The sequence below is a fragment of the Drosophila hydei genome, unplaced genomic scaffold (assembly GCF_003285905.1).
Source record: "Drosophila hydei strain 15085-1641.00,03,60 unplaced genomic scaffold, DhydRS2 tig00000060-arrow-pilon, whole genome shotgun sequence".
NCBI classification, from domain to species: domain Eukaryota; kingdom Metazoa; phylum Arthropoda; class Insecta; order Diptera; family Drosophilidae; genus Drosophila; species Drosophila hydei.
In genome coordinates, this window is record NW_022045656.1 from 7425682 (window position 1) to 7442684 (window position 17003).

At 34.4% G+C, this 17003-nt stretch overlaps 3 protein-coding genes across 3 annotated transcripts; 1 reads left to right on the forward strand and 2 right to left on the reverse strand.

Moving 5' to 3' along the window:
• Positions 1-3107: 3107 nt before the first annotated feature.
• LOC111595529 (zingipain-2) lies at positions 3108-4444 on the reverse strand. The gene is made up of 2 exons (XM_023309311.2): positions 4347-4444; positions 3108-4139 (listed from the first exon to the last, which is right to left on the reverse strand). Exons 1-2 carry the CDS (start codon positions 4434-4436, stop codon positions 3165-3167), a joined length of 1065 nt encoding a protein of 354 aa, XP_023165079.2. The 5' UTR covers positions 4437-4444; the 3' UTR covers positions 3108-3164.
• A 3694-nt stretch (positions 4445-8138) lies between these two features.
• Positions 8139-9393, forward strand: LOC111595553 (cathepsin L1). The gene is made up of 2 exons (XM_023309346.2): positions 8139-8450; positions 8670-9393. The coding sequence occupies exons 1-2, from the start codon at positions 8152-8154 to the stop codon at positions 9391-9393; spliced, it is 1023 nt and encodes a 340-aa protein (XP_023165114.2). The 5' UTR covers positions 8139-8151.
• A 2628-nt stretch (positions 9394-12021) lies between these two features.
• Positions 12022-14844, reverse strand: LOC111595510 (synaptogyrin). The gene is made up of 5 exons (XM_023309285.2): positions 14117-14844; positions 12915-13146; positions 12716-12855; positions 12486-12657; positions 12022-12425 (listed from the first exon to the last, which is right to left on the reverse strand). Exons 1-5 carry the CDS (start codon positions 14243-14245, stop codon positions 12379-12381), a joined length of 720 nt encoding a protein of 239 aa, XP_023165053.1. The 5' UTR covers positions 14246-14844; the 3' UTR covers positions 12022-12378.
• Positions 14845-17003: the final 2159 nt, after the last annotated feature.

Genomic DNA, 17003 nt, shown 5'->3' on the forward strand with positions numbered 1-17003 from the left:
TATGTATATATATATGTATATATATATATATATATATATATATATATATATATATATATATATATATATATATATATATATATATATATATATATATATATATATATATATATATATATATGTTTGTTCAGGATTTTAAGACTTTCAAAAACCTTCTTCAATTGTGTCGATTTTTTTTTTTTTTGTTTCTTCAAACATTTCACAACTGAATAAATTTATTTAAATAAAAAATCATAATTTCCATACCATGAGAATCTATTCATGAAGTGCAACTATAAACACGCGATATTTACAGAGCCCTAAAAGGTAAATTTTAAACCAAACTCTTCATATGATATCTAACAGAACTTAATTCAATGAGTACATTAATAGAGTATAGTATTTCAAGTAACTAGGAATCAAGATCATCTCAAAAATAAATTATGATTCATTGCAGTAAAAAAAAAAAACAAATAGCATAATATGAAAATTTCAACTAAAAGCAGATAACATAGCGAAAAAGAAAAAACTATTTACAAAAAAAACACACAGAAAACCTTAAAAAATATATAAGAAATTATAAAAAATCATATTTTGTCCATTTTAAGCTTCATACAAAAAAAAAAAAAAAAATAAAAAAGTAAATAAAAATAGACAAATAACTAAATATAAAAAAATCTTCCTAAAAATAAAATAAACAAGATTTCGTGTAGTTTAATTACATATATTTTTAAAATTCATTTATATTTTTATTTTACAAGCATTTAGTCTAAATATGAAATTTCAAGTGCTTTTTTGACAAATTGATAGGCACAAATAAAAGAAAATAAATACAGACACGGCCAATAGGCAAAGTACAGTCAGCATAAAACATTGCAAACCCAACAACAACAAGAACAACAAACACTAGCCAACACAAAACCAAATAACATTGGAAATTTTATTAAATATATTTACATGCATACATTAATTTATTTCATACATAAATATACTTATATACATTAACATATATATATACATTTATATATATATATATATATATATATATATATATATATATATATATAAATAAAATGATATTTATTAGTTAAATATTATTAAGAATTATATGAACAAAAATAACAACAACATTGTGAGCATATGTAGATAAACTTAACTAATTTTAATTTATAAACAAAAAAAAAATAAAAAAATAATAATAACAATAAAATGTGCATTAAATAACAACAACAACAAAATTACACTAGCCGTTGTTATAAATAAATTGAAATAAAAAGTAAAGAAAAAAAAGCAATGAGACAAAGAAATAAAAATAAATAAATAAATTATATTATATTTAGTTTAAAAAGAAACAGAAAATCACATTTTAAAAATAAAAAACAACAAAAACAAATTTCAATGGAACCACATATTATTTTATAGTTCATAAAAATAAACGCAAACCGAACACATACTTCACACAAAACCACACGCAAAAATGAAAAAAGCAAATATGAAAATAAAAATAATAATAATATAAACTGCGTGAATCATATCATTGAGCTTTGCTTTACGAGTGACGAGATTCTAAAGTAAATTAATAATAGAGAAATCCCACAATATATATGTTGATAATAACAAAATGCTAACCACAATACAAAACTCAGAATGAAAGCATATATGATATTATTTAATATTATTAAACAAAATATATATAAAACAGAAAAAAAAACAAATTTGGGTTCATCTTGAGGTAAACCAACCTATAATAAATACACCCATATTAATGATAAACCAAATGAACGTTTCGAACACAGATTTGAGTAAAGATATAAACATTGAAGAAGAACACACACAGTTGCATATGTTATAATAATAATAATAATAATACAAAATATATGTGTTTTGTCTGCGCTGGCGAGTCGTGAAATTTATGATAATTTGTATTTGGTTTATGAGTTTCTAAGCAAACCCAACAAAAAACATTATATATGCAAAAATTACAAGAAAATAAAAAACAACAAAATAAAAAAAAAGAAAACAACAACAATTTACAAAAATTATGTGAACTTGTTAATTTTTAGCGTTTAAGTCTGTAAAGCTCCGCTTGTAGATGAAAAATCAATAAATAAACTAAATACAAAAATTGAATAAAACAATAAATAAAACAAAACAAAAAAGTTACACACTTTCACAAATCAATAATATTACCTTTGGCATTATTTATGCAGCTCATCGAACAAGTTATTTGTGAATTAATTTCTTTAAAGCCAATTTTTCAAATGATATATGACGATAGTTTGTCAAAACAGGCGTTACGGAAACATAACAAAATCAAGCTCGAACCGTATTTCAATTTGCAGACGCTTTTTAAAACGAATATGTTAACAGATTAGGTTAATAGCAGAGGGCAACATCTTGGTAATTTGTTTAGTAATATTAAAATTTGGATTCGAAACAGAGCTGTACCAGCAGATACCGAAAATATATTTTTGAGGTGGAAATTTGTCTGCATTTTTTTCCCGCCAGACTTTCTGTAAGCTAAAATATCTACCAAACTTCATTGGGTTATTCCAGTTTCAAATTCGAATCATGTCTTGGTGACAAAATGAATAAATTCATTCTTTTTAAAAGTTAATACTAAAACAATTAATACGGATTAGTTTAGTCTACAAGCCATTTGTAAAATGAAACCAAACTTAATTTATTTTTTATTTGAATATGAAAGTCATTAGGAGTTCATTAAGTAGCATGACTGGTCTCTCTCTCTCTGTCTCCCTCTGTATCTCGCTGTGCCTCCCTCTAATATTTCAAACATAAGCCTATTATACCAACATTGCATACATATATTTGAATTGGAAATTTAGCAGACGAAATCTTTGGCTTTGGTGACAGAAATCAAAAGTTATTTATGGCGTTAACTAACAAATAGATTTTAAAACAGAAAACATTCTAATCATAGCTACCGGAATTATGAAAGTAATATTCAAATCAACAATGAAAATGTATTCATTTCCTTTTAGATTTAGCATAGCATATTGCCAACCTAGTTTTGCTCTGTTCTGTTTGAGCATGAGTAAGAGCAATGCTGAAATTTATAAGACTTAAAGTAAATTTGATAAATCTAAAGACAACAAACACACGTTATGTAAGACAGAAAAATATATATATTATGGAAAAATTGGTTACAATCATTCACATTATAATTATGGTGTGATTGGTGTAGCTCTAGTAGTAGTAGTTGGTGTAGAGGGCGTAGTCGCAATCGTGCCCAAACTGTTGGGGAAAATGGCGCGCTTGGCAATGGGTTGGGTAGAGCTGCGTACGATTCTGATGAAGCCCTTTTCACCCCAAGTGTCGCCAAAAGAGTTGAGGCAAAGCCAGTAGTCAAGATCGCTCTCCGTGTCGTGGCCATAGCCAACCACCACCAGGAACTGGGAGCTGCTAGCCTGAGCCCTCACTGGGGGCACGTAGACGCCACTACTGTAGTGCATGAATCCAAAGGTCGCCGGATTGTACTCCACAATCACGGGTACTTCGCTGGCAACGTAGCGCATGAGCAGAGCATCATTGCCATCAGGAATGGTGCCGTAGGAATCCACTTTGATTGCACTTGGTGGCATCTGTGGCTTGCACATACCCTGTTGACTGTCCGTATTGGTAGCCGGATAATCAGCCTCGTTTAGCAAAAGGGCTCCATTCTGAGTCAAATAGTCGAAGGCGATTTGTGGCACCTGCGTGGTGCAGCCGTTGCCCATGCCAGCGCAATCGATCAATGCCTGGGCGGAGTTATTCAATGGCGTAAAATTTCCAACCTGGATGGCATTCAGAATTTGAATGGAACGGGCAACCGCATAGGCCCAGCTACTGCTGCACACAGTGCCCTGATCCTGGGCCACCAACTCAATGCCCCATTGGCTCAGTATGTCAAACTCAGGTGGAGCTACTTCAATCGGTGTGATGGGCGTTACATTGAATGAGGTCGTCGGATAGCGAGCCTCCGGCAAACGTGCAGCAAAGGTTATCAATCTTATATCCGAGAATTGATTCTCGTTCACACGATAGCTGCTTGCCTTACGATCTGCCAGCGCATTTTGCTGAGCTATCAAGTTCTTATGATAGTTGTAGTAAAATTGGGCATTGTTTTTCTCCGCAGGGGTATAGACTTTTCCAAATTTTTTCTAAAATATGTAAGCGGTATGTATTATATTTCAATATTTAATAGAATGAAGACTCATATTTTGAAGGTATCTGTTAAGCATAAATTCTTTTTATCCATCAAGCCAGTATATATTTAATTTAAGCACTGTTTTGCTACGATTGCAGAAAGAAACTGAGAGTATTCCAGCACTTCGCAAAGATAGTTAAGACAACTTTGAAAAACTCACCATATATGCTTCGAAATCGGCAGCCTGGGTGCCATGGTTGATGGCATAGGCGCCAGAGACCACGAGACAGCACAGCAAAAGCTTGAACATTTCGAATATATCGCAGAGACTAGTTAACCATTGAGCATTAGACGAACCTTTATATAGTCGAGCCCATCCATGCACTTTCTTTATGATTAGACAAGCAAATAATAGATAAACGACGCTCCATAGCGCAAGAAATGTGCAAATAGATTTCTACATAGGCGGCATTAAATTCATGACTGTCATTCTTGGCGGTCCGCAAATGCTTAATTCGCACTTGTCTAATTATGGTAACCATATATGTACGTATATATCTTGTTGACGAGGCGTGGTCTGTTTACATGTCGTAGTGCCGTCGGAGGTTCTCATATCTCTGTTAATTTGAAATTTCCACTGGCCTAGTTCAATCACAATTCCAAAAATTCTCTTTCTCTCTCTCCCTTCCAATTGTTGCCAAGATCGTAAATGTTGTAAAACCTGGCAATTGTCAGGCAGTTAAGCAATCTATCCACACATAGATCAAAGCCCCCGTGTTTTAAAAATAAAACTCAGCAATGTATTCTTATAGGCACATCCGTGTTCATGTGTTCTTGGTTAATCCAAATCAAGCTGCTAACTATAAATCATCTTTGACTGCCGAATGCTAATTTTTTACGTTAATTCCCCTTTTTCTTGACCATGAATACAAAATTTGTATGATTTAAAGTTTTATATTTACTTGCAGCAGTAAATTTGAGCCATGTAAATCGTTTGCTTCAAATTTGTTTATACACGCATAAATGATATAACCGAACATTAAATTTAAGTTTCGATTGGACGCATAAGCCTATAAAACTGGTTGCATAAATTAGCATTCATTAGGACTGTGCACAATAAATGGAAATTGTTTGGCTTACACTGAGCATATTTCTACTTCGTAAGCAATTAAATATTAATCCACTTATACAATAAGTAGATATATTATGAAAAAGCAACAATTTTAATAAATTTATTATAATTTTATTATTTCTTAATTTAATTGTTAAATTAAAATTAAACATTTTACATATTTGATTAAGCCTATCAGCAAATAGCCTGCAATTTGTTGGCACTTTAAGCAAAACCTTAGGTCTGGTCTTAAGCTAAATCTAAAATTGTATTATTATATATGTTGAGCTTAAAGGAAATGCCTTAAATGCCTTAAAGCTCACCTTATTTTCATTACTATGTCAATATTAAGTTGTAATTTTTTAAGATCTTAAGGCTCCACATTAAAACTGAAACATCTATAAAAGCAAATCTATGTTAATAATAAAAAAACTGTGGTTCATTAAAATTTAATTAGCAAATATGCATAGTCTTAGGAGCTAACAATGCAATCCATTGATTTTCAGAATTTAAATAAATGTCTGCAAAAATATATTCGATATTTCTTTCTTGGATTATTTGCTCAGTTACAAACTTCATGTTAAAGTTGATAGGCTCTAAGGAAAACTTACAAACTTACAAGAAGTTCAGCTGAAAAAATCGAATTTCCAGCCAGACGACAAAATATAAGAAATTTCAATGTGAACCTTGGACTTCTACTCACAAGGTTTTTCGATGGTAGCGTCTGTCGCCTACGTCACTCAAAACGCGTGCCCTCTTCGATAAACCATCTTAACCAGTTCAATAAAGTATTTATTCAATGAGACCTTTTGGATTCCCCTTCATGGCAGCGTCTATTGAATACGTCATCTAAATCGTGCCCACTCTTCGATAAAAGTACATCTTTACCAGATCAATAAAGTATTTAATCAATCAGACCTACCCTTCATGGTCTATAAAATGGTAGCGTCTATCGCATACGTCACTCAAAACGTGTCCACTCTTCTATCAACACCACCTTAACCAGTTCAATAAACTATTCAGTCAGCCTTTTTGGATTCCCTTCATGGTAGTGTCTATTGCCTTTGTCCCTCAAAACGTAGCCACTCTTCGATAGAACATTCTAAGCTGTTAATAAACTACTAATTCAGTCAAACTTATTTGGTTCCCTTGACTTTTAGCACTTCACACATTAAGTATATTGATTAAGTATATATTCGATACTTTTACAACATTACAATGAATTAATGTATGTGATAGTCTAAGCCTTCAAAACTGGTTGCAAAAATTAGCATTTATTAATTTAACTCACAAGAAAAGAATATTGTGATTTTGTTCAGCTCAAAGAAAACTACCGACGGTGCTTTTGCCCGAAACCGCAATTATCTAGAATCTCAAGCCATTAATCATAGGTTATAGATCAAAGATTAAATACTTATTTTTTATTTCATCTATTTGAGTGAGAGCATTAAGATTTCGGTGCTCCATTTTAAAGCTGTTCTAGTTTGTGCTAATTTATTTAGGCTGAAACATCAATAAATAAGAAATATCAGTGATAATCGTAAAAAAAAGAATTAAAATAATAAATATTCAAGTTCTCAAAATGAAATCCATCGACCCTCGTGGTCTTAAATGAATGTAAATTTTTTCTTGGATACTTCTTGCTTAGTTACAAGAAACATTTTACAGTTGGCATGCGTCATGCAGGGCTTGCAATTTGTAAGCTGTGAACCAATGAAAAATTTGAATTTAAAATGTAAGAAAAGCTTATAAAAAATTTCAAAATGAAGCTCGGACTTCTGCTGAGCAGGTTTTTAATTTTGTCTTTGGGTCGCTGGGCCAAGCCAGGGCCTATAAAACGGAAACGCCTATTGCCAACGCGAGTTAAAACGTGTGAAGTGTTCGAAGCAGCAGCATCTTAAACACATCTTCACACGAGAAGAGACGGACAGCCGCAAGCTAACAATAGTGAAAATAAAACTAAATTACAAAAGAAGAAGGTGATTAGTGTGCAACGACATGTGGATTATTAATGTGTTTGTTTGTTTGTATGTGTGTGTGTGTGTATATGATGGAGTGCGTTTGTGTGTGCGTGTATTTGGATGCAAACCTTTCTTATAGTACTAAGTAATTAAGATTACTTGAGCTTTTTACACATTTCGAAAGAGCTCCACGTTCTCATTCGTGACTCGGCGCCTTTCAACCGCATCAAAACCTTATTAACTGCGATTATTTGAACTATCGAAAGTGAAATTTATATGCGTTCATGCTTAATGAGTGGCATGTTTTTAACTTAATACCGTTGCCGAGGGCACAAATCTGTTCAAAGAAGAAAGATACGAATCGCATGCGAGCTCATCTGCTAAGATTGTGCATATATTAAAATAATATAAATCGAAATACTTCAGCCTGTGCAAACAGCTAAAACTTAATAGCAATAATTAAAATCGAATTTCAGTAATAGCTATGGTGATAAAATGGGCCAAATAAATAGGAAAAAGTAAAATGAATACAATATAATCAAGTCGAACTGTGAATTACCTAATCAAAAACTCCAGTGCAATAAACTAATAAAAAAAGAACTAATATTTCACTCGAAAAAAAATAAACATTAAAATTGGAATAAAACTTATCAAAGCCTATTATCTGCTAAAAAGTGTCAAAATGTTTATTGCTCTGCGTGCTTATCTAAGACAACCAGAGAAATAAATTTCTGGGAATTCATAATTAACAAATTGCAGATGGTATTCAGAATAGATCCCATAGAACTTTTGTATGTCGTAAGCTTGAAGAATTTGTATAGAGTACATCATTCTGCTAGGGTAGTTCCTATACAGGTGCACCTGGCTATAACGTTTACTTAATCATTTTCACTCTTACATCATTGAACTCTCGACCATCTCTCGCCATTTAGATGTGGATGTGGAAAGTGAAGATGTTGCAGCTGCTGTTGCTGTTTGCCTGTCTAAATGCTGTGTCATTGCAGACGCTGCAATCATTTCCCAAGCTCACCAATGTCCGCGATTTCGATGACTTTCTGCGGCAAACGGGTAAAGTATACCTAGACGAAAAGGAGCGCGAGTTCCGCGAGAGCATCTTTGTCGCAACGAAGTCATTAGTGGATCTAAACAACCGTCATTCGAGCAGTTACAAGCTCAGCCTTAACGCATTCGCCGATATGACACGCAAAGAGCTTTCCTCACTGCTCGGCTCCAAGCTCTCCGTGGAAGGCGAGTAAGTATGACAGCATAGACTTAATTAGAAATTCTATTGCTTAAGCCTATTTCTCATATATTTTTATATATATTATATATATTATTTATATATTTAGATATTTTGATGGTAATGTTTTATTAGTATTGAAAAGTTTAAATTAAATAAAAATAATATTGTTGTATGCAGTCAATGTAATAGAAACATTAAATAATATTTTGAGTTTGCTCTTAATTTTAGGACACTAACTAAAGGCCACATTAACTTTTTGCCCGCTCCACAACCCTCAGATGCAAACCTGCCGGAATCGTTCGATTGGCGTGAGAAGGGGGGAGTTACTCCACCTGGCCATCAAGGCTCGTGTGGCGCGTGCTGGGCATTTTCGGCGACAGGTTCCCTCGAGGGGCATCTGTTTCGACGAACGGGGGTGCTGGTTCCGCTGTCACAGCAGAATCTGTTGGACTGTTCCGACGCTTATGGCAGCAATGGCTGCGACGGCGGCTTTCAGGAGTATGGATTCGAGTATATACGTGACCACGGAGTTACGCTGGCCAATAAGTATCCATACGTGCAGAAGGCGTTGGACTGCAAACGGAATGATACCACCACGTTTCCAGGCGATAGCATTGTCAAGATACGCGACTATGCGCGCATCAAAGCAGGCGATCAGCAGACGATGAAGCAAGTGATTGCCACGCTGGGTCCACTGGCCTGCTCCGTGAATGCATCTCCCACATCCTTTCAGCAATACAGTGGCGGCATCTACGACGACGAGGAATGCAACAAGGAAGAAGTCAACCATGCCGTAGTTGTTGTTGGCTACGGCAGCGAAAATGGACGTGACTATTGGATCGTCAAGAACTCATACTCGGAAAACTGGGGCGAGGGTGGATTCTTCCGACTATTAAGCAATCCGAGCAACTTCTGCGGCATTGCCAGCGAGTGCAGCTACCCCATACTGTAGACCGTTCCCAGTACCCCACATAAGTCTTTTTTAAGTATTTCTTTATGATTTGTATATTGTGTATTTTGTTACCTTTGTTTGTAGAAAATAAAATAAGAAGATAATGAATGACAATAAAAGATAATAATAAACTCTGAAATACATTTTCATTAAAATAACTGTACAGACAGAGAATAGAACACATATGTGCCACAACAATAAGTACTCTTTATAGCTTGAAGCCATGTTGACTGAAAGAATTAGAAATTAGCTGCAAATCTTATATAACAAACAGAAGTGGCCCTGTCCAAGTTTATTAATATTTCTAACTTCCTAAACATCAACAACATTAGAGCTATTAAAACCCCATCCGTCGTCTGCTATGGAAATATTAAAACTGACTTAGACAATGATCAAATCAAATTTATATTAAATTTAGCTTTCAGAGCTTTTATACAACAGTCATATCTGACACGTAATATTTCACTATTGCATACCAATTTCAATTAAAAGATAACTTATATTGAATGAAAGAACATTTGCATTTAGTCATGGAATCAAGCTCAACATATGATTATAATTTAAAGTAAAAAAAGGAATTCAGTTCTTTTTGCAATCTTGCCAAACAAAAGCGATTGTAATATAAATTATAAAAGGCTTTAAGTTATTTTTGAGTGTCTTTTGAAGTTATTTCCATGTCATTATATGTGAAAACGCACATCAATCAAATGAGCTAATTAATCCAATTGCGAATTGCACAATTTTACTTATAAAAGTTGGCTTAAAATCCATAACGACAACTGAGCAAAAACTTTGGTAATCAGCAGCAACTGAATAACTAAATAGCTCAAAGTTATCGATAGCTTCTAAAGATGCTGAAATATGGTTATTGTAAAGAGTATCACTCTTACTTGGTCAACTTTCACGCATAAGACTTATCGCCGACACATCGACACATAGACTTTTATTTATTAAGCTATTGACCCCGGCTTATAAATAATTCAGCTCCCATTATTGTGAATCCCAGAAGCGTTTCTTTATGTTGATTGGTTTTTAAAAATATGTGTCATACTTTATTGAATGTTTTCTTTTTGTTTTCCAGTTTTTAGTTGGGATTGGTTTTGTTACATTATTGTTCGCTGATTTTTAAACAAGTACATTTATAATTTTGCCTCGACTTGTGCCGATTATACATATTATTTGTATTTTCTGTCAACCTGTGTCTGAATGCATAAATTTTTATTAATTATTTAACGTTCACGATTTCTACATGATTAATTTATATATTAATTTTTACTGCGAATTAGTGTCGTGTTTTTGGCTTTAAATAGAGTTTCACATGAACTGCTTTTGGTTATTTTTCTTTATTGACTTTGGTTTTTTTTCTGTTTGAATTTATTTTCAATTAGTTTTGCTTTTGCCTTTTGCACATACAACATACATATACATACAGCTGGCTTACACAATTTACATGTACAATACATAAATATATAATATATATATTTTGTTTAACAAATTCTCTCGTAGTTTATCATAATTAGATGCTGCACTAAACAAACATTTATGTTCAATTATTTAAATATGTTTACATTCATTGATATTGATTAATTTTCAATTGTATAGCATGAATATATTTGGTTTCAATACACTATACAATTCTTATATGGGCTAACAATTCTCTGGGGTCAAAATGCTCTCAATTAATATTTATTTTCCGAATTCGCATAATAAATAAATAATTATAATGAACATGAAATTGTTATTGAAATAAATATCGAATTTTACTTTCTCGTCCTATTTGCAAATATCTTTTTGAGTATATTTCTGTCTTCAAACTTTTCTGTGAATTTGATGCAAACCCGAGTGTAAATATTTTTGTTAATTATAATACTAAACAATTTGAGATTTTTTGTGTCTAATAGTGATTATTGTTATTTTTGTAAATACTGATATTTAAGAGCTTTTCGACTACTAAATATTAGTTAAAAACTGAGTTATAAGCTCATTTTTTACACTAATATTATTTGAAAAACTAGACAAACATATTTGTTACATTTATAAATATTTTCCATACCCCGTCTGCTCGTTTTTCAGAGCTTTTTTGTCGAATTTTCCATTTAACAATTTTTAGCTGTAATTCAATTTTAGAATTTTTACATTTTGGCGTTGTATTTTATTGTTTTCATATATGCGCTAATTTTCAAGCTACCCTGGCCATAGGTCCTGCAGCTCCTGCCGAGACGCATTCAATAGAACTAGAGCTGAACAAAGAGTGGAGTGTGTAAAAATGCGCTGCATGCTTCTCTGGTCTGTCGGTTGTAAAATGGATATGTCTTGAGCAGTTCTTGTGATGTCTGCTAGTTAACTAGTGTGTGGGTCAATTACTATATCGTTTAACTGCTGGCGTGTGTAAATTTGTCTAAAAAACATTTTCGCATTCTTTTATGAAGCCAAATCGTAAGCTGAGCTGGACTTAGAGGGCCAGGGTCTTGCACAAGAAATGTTAATACTAAATAACTAACAACGTTTAAAGCATAATTATTTGTATATATGTGTATATATATATATACATATATATATATATATACATATATACATTTATATATATATAGTATTTAGCATATAATATGTATATATCATAGTCGTATATATTGCAACAAATTTTCACTACAAAAACTGCACACACAACTTAGGGGCTAGCTTATAAATTATTATCATTAATATTATTCTGTATAAGGATAGGGCTATTAACTGAGCAGATCGGCTTGCTACTTACGCTTACGCTTACGCTTTTTCCCTGCTAAAGCAAATGGTGTTGCTGCTGTTGTTCTTGTTCTTGTTCTTGTTGTTAATCGTATATGCTTGACATCGGTGTATTAAGTTAAGCCAACTTTGTGTACTTGATATATAGTTGTAGTTGGTGTAAAAATTGTATTTGCCATTTGCACTACCAAAAAATGTGTGTGTCGACAACGGAGAAGTGGCACAACTAGCTAAGAGATACGCTTAGTAGGTGGGTTGCTGATACTCCATGCCCGACTGCTGCTCCATGCCTGAAAGTGGATTTATTCTGTTAGCAATATTCAGTACTATCAATATTTAATATGGTTTACCCTGCTGTGGCTGGCCGAAGGGCGAGGCGCTGTACTGCTCATTGTCGTTGTCCATGGAGTAGCTATATGCCTGCTGGTGCACCACATTGGCCGGGTCTGTCTCAAAGGCTGAGGTGAACTCATCGCCGGCGCCAATCAGAAAACGTTTGTAGGCCATAAATGCACACAGAGCCTGCAAGTGATGGCATCTTAGATCAATTCAAATAACTGGTCAAGTGACCATCACTTACCCAGCTAAAGATGCTAAAGAAACAGAACACGATTGCCGTCTTCATGCTGCCGGCGCCAATGCCTAGAGGAGGCATGGGGGCTGAACTCCACTGGGACCACAAGTAGAAGAAGGCGATGAAATACAAGAAGGCCCAAGCAGCTGCAAGCACACACACATAAGCCGAAGCCCCAAAACTTAGAGAGTATGGGCTTACGAACCTGAGAATCCCATGTCGCCCATGACATAACGCTTTCTGCTCTTCACCGAGGACATGCGCTCGAACATGAACTCGCCGCCAATGAAATACATGGAGGCGAGGAATCCAAAAATGCCAATGGTATTGCCATATTTACAGGCCATGCCATCGTTATTGTACAAGCACATCTCCTTGCCATCCTTTTCGACCCAGCCCTCGGAGGATATGCAGCCGAAGACAACAATGGAGAACAGCTGGCGAAAGTTTACAAAAAAAATTTGTTATTATTGAATGATGAAAAAAAATAAAACAATGAAAATCGTAAAAAGCGTAAAAGCGTAATACGATCCAATGCACGCCGTGTGCGTAGTGAAATATATATCTATATATAAGTATATATATTGATTTTAAAGAGCAGGTGCAACAAACCAGAAGTTCAAGTACACACGTAGAGAGAAAGATGGAAAGAGAGGGGAAGAGAAAGAGAGAGACAGACCTATTTAGGTTTGTGACCCAATTTTAAGTGAAGGCCAAGTTTAGCGAGCATAAGCAGCGCCTGGGGATAGGCAACGCCAACTGCAATAACAAAGCAGGTCCTTGGCAAAACTTGGCCAACTGACAGATCCCCTGCCCCAACCTTATCTTTGTTCTTGTTGTACAAATATAGCTTACAAGTGTATGCGCCTGTGTGTGTGTCCCTCTGTGTGTGTGCTTTCGTCAGCACAAATTGCTATTAAATATAAACGAAAGCAAACTCATGTTCTAAGTTACTATTAACTGTTCTTGCTCACTTGCCAATCGCTATGACGCACACGCTGGCTATTACAAATGGCTTTTGTTGTTGGCCATTGCATTGGCTTATAGTTGATGGCCTTTATTTCAAATTTTCATAGTCGTGCGACTTTTAATAGCATTTGCGCAGCTGTGTCTCCCGTCATTGTTAATTGTTAACCATGCTTCAATTCCATTAACTTTCTAACAATATCAAATCCTAATCATTTCTCATGAGAATTGTGTTACGTTCATGTTACAATTAATTTTCGAGCTCTTGTGGGTAAACCATTTTTTCATTTCACATTGTAAAAAAGGAAATGGCAATGCAACATTCCTTAGCTTTTATGGATAGTTAAAATACCAATGCATTTGGTTTTCCTGCATAACTTCATAAACCACCCTCTCTAATATCCTTTGCATGCATGTGTGTATGTGATTTACTTTACTTACCCAGCAGAGGGCGCGTATGACTACTTGAGGCTTCATGGCAAACGTTAGCGGATCGAAGGCGCCACCCGCCTTGCCGCCGCCATAGGCGCCACCAGCATTAATGTTGAGTATTTGATTGAGCACATCCATTATGAACGCCTACCACTTCCTTTTATATATAACTATATAATTTTATTATATTTCTAAGTGTATATTTAAAGATATATGTTTTTATTATTCTTTTTCGCAAGCTGCGCAAACTTTATTCAGTCGTAAGTATGTCCGTTATTTTTTTGCGTTTTTTCACGTCTTGTTGTGAAAAATCGAATGCTTCTTACTATGCCAGCTCAAGGGCAAAGCGGGGGCGTCTTGGACGTTGCGTTTGCCAGTATATGTGCGACTGTCCGTATACACACAAGCTGAGTTTGTGTGCGTGTGTGTGTGCGCTTGTGCTATGTTGTAGTATATCGCAATTATAGATTACAGCACAATGGAAATAACGCAACGCTGTAGGGTAATGGCTGTGCACACGTATTCCTGGCTTTTGTGAGAGACCCGCGCGCCAAAGCCGCAAAGATCGCAACCGTTATTCAAAATGCAAACAAACAAACGACACGCAGACAAATTATATTTTATTAATCATGCATAATTAATAAATATTCCACAAAAATTCAAGGGCTTGATTTTCACTTTTACTTTTCTCACAGAACGCCCAACGCGCAGGACTAACAGTAAATTGACTGCAACGTCCTGTGTTCGCTCTCAGTGTGATTACGTTCCTGTATATGTGCGTGCGTGAGTAAGTCTGGATGCTTAATGTGTGTCGCACTTATCGATAGCTATAAAACTATCGTTATCCAACTATGTAGCATACAAACTAACTTTAACGTTTTACAACACAGGCACATTCAAGTGTGATTTGGCGGCCTTAAAATTATTTATAAATTTTCCGCCAATTGAGTTGCTCATGAATTTATACTCCTCGAATTTCTGTATTAATCAAATTTTAAGTGTATTAAATAGATTGCCTCAATGCAACGCCCGGTGTCGTGTCGGTGCCCAACCAAAAAAGGAACAAAGGAAACTTGCAATTCATTTTGCACTTCCGCTCATCATCAACGGAATTGGTTAGGTGACGTTCTATTCAACTGCTTGGAATCTGTTCCATTAGTTCCGAATACGACTCCTTACTATGAAAAGTATAGTCGCAATTTGAGGAACACTTCAAGGCCTGTTCTACCCAGCTGGATGGTAAAACCAGAACAAAAGAACGTCAAGCAGATGTACAAATATGTGGAAGCGAAATTTGGGCTCTTTGGTCAAACAATACCACAAACAGAATATGAAAAATATATGGAAAGGAAGAAAGAAATACAACGCATATACCGAATTGTGCTGCCTTTCTCAAGGCAAAAGAAGAAAGAAGAAAAGTTCGTTAAGCTTAAAAAAGATTATAAAAGTTTGGAATGTAATGAGCTAAAGATTGACCCTTACTGCAAACTAAAACTATTCTCAGAAGATGAACCTGAATGTAATGTATATGAGGGTAGTGCAAAAGAATTCAGGTTAAGCTTAAAGAATTCGGTTGTTGCAAATTCAAGAACACAAGAAATAAAAGATGATAAACTTAAGCATCATCAATCTGATTCAAGTAGTCTTCAAATCAAGCAAATCATTGATACTAACATAAAACAAGAAGAATATAAACGTTATATCAGCCAACGAAAGAAGTTGAAATATCTTCAAGAACAGCAACTCCTTCGGCTGTTCAATTCGAAGAACACCAAATCTTCAAATAAAAAGTTTCATGGTGTAATGAGCCGACTCAAACGCAAAGCAAATAATAGGCAAATTAAGTTCAGCGATACGGTGCCAATATGGAAGACCAATAAAATGTCAAGAAAAGATTCAAATAAGATTCGTAGACAAATGCAGAACAAGAAAAATAATAATTCAGATAAGTCGGCTGCTGAAGAGGCAGAGGACATCCGTAAGGATCCCATTCAGGAAGATAACTTAGATGATTCGGTTTCTAAGGTGACGGAGCATTCTATAAAACCTATCAAGAAAAAGTATAAAATTAATAAGAATTACGTAGATGATTCGGATTCTAATGTGACGGGGTATTCAATAAAACATATTAAAAAAAATAATAAAATTAAAAAAAATCACGTAGATTATTTCGATGTCAAGAAAAAGTATAAAATTAATAAGAATTACGCAGATGGTTCCAGTATCAAGAAAAAGTATAAAATTAATAAGAATTACGTAGATGATTCGGATTCTAATGTGACGGAATATTCAATAAAACATATAAAAAAAAAGAATAAAATTAAAAAAAATCACGTAGATGATTCGGTTTTTAATGTGACGGGGCATTCAATAAAAGATATCAAGGAAGATGATAACATTCAAAAAAATAACGTAGATGATTCGGTTTCTAATGTGACGGGGTATTCAATAGAACCTATCAAGGAAAATGACAAAATTAAAAAAAATAACGTAGATGATTCGGTTTCGAAGGTGACGGAGAATTCAGTAAAACATATCAAGATTCAAATTAAAAATAACAGTTTAGATGACTTGGCTGCTGGTAAGAAGAAACAGAAGTCAATTGAAAAAAGTAAGTTGCAGATGCGAAGTAGTTCGATTAAGAGCAATAGACGTAGTCCCAGCCGGTCAGCGATGTCATCAGTAACCTCAAAGAGAAGGCTTATTTACGACTTCAATACCCCTGAAAACATCAATGGGGGATTATCGTATGCCGGCAGTTCGGAGCAAATTTCCGAAGAGCATAAGCCTAGTTCTGTGATTGAGCCAAAACTCGTTATTGCACTCCATCCACCGGTTATGAATAAAGTTGATGCACCTTCCAAAGTATCTTTCGAGTTCCGTCATAAGCAATGGA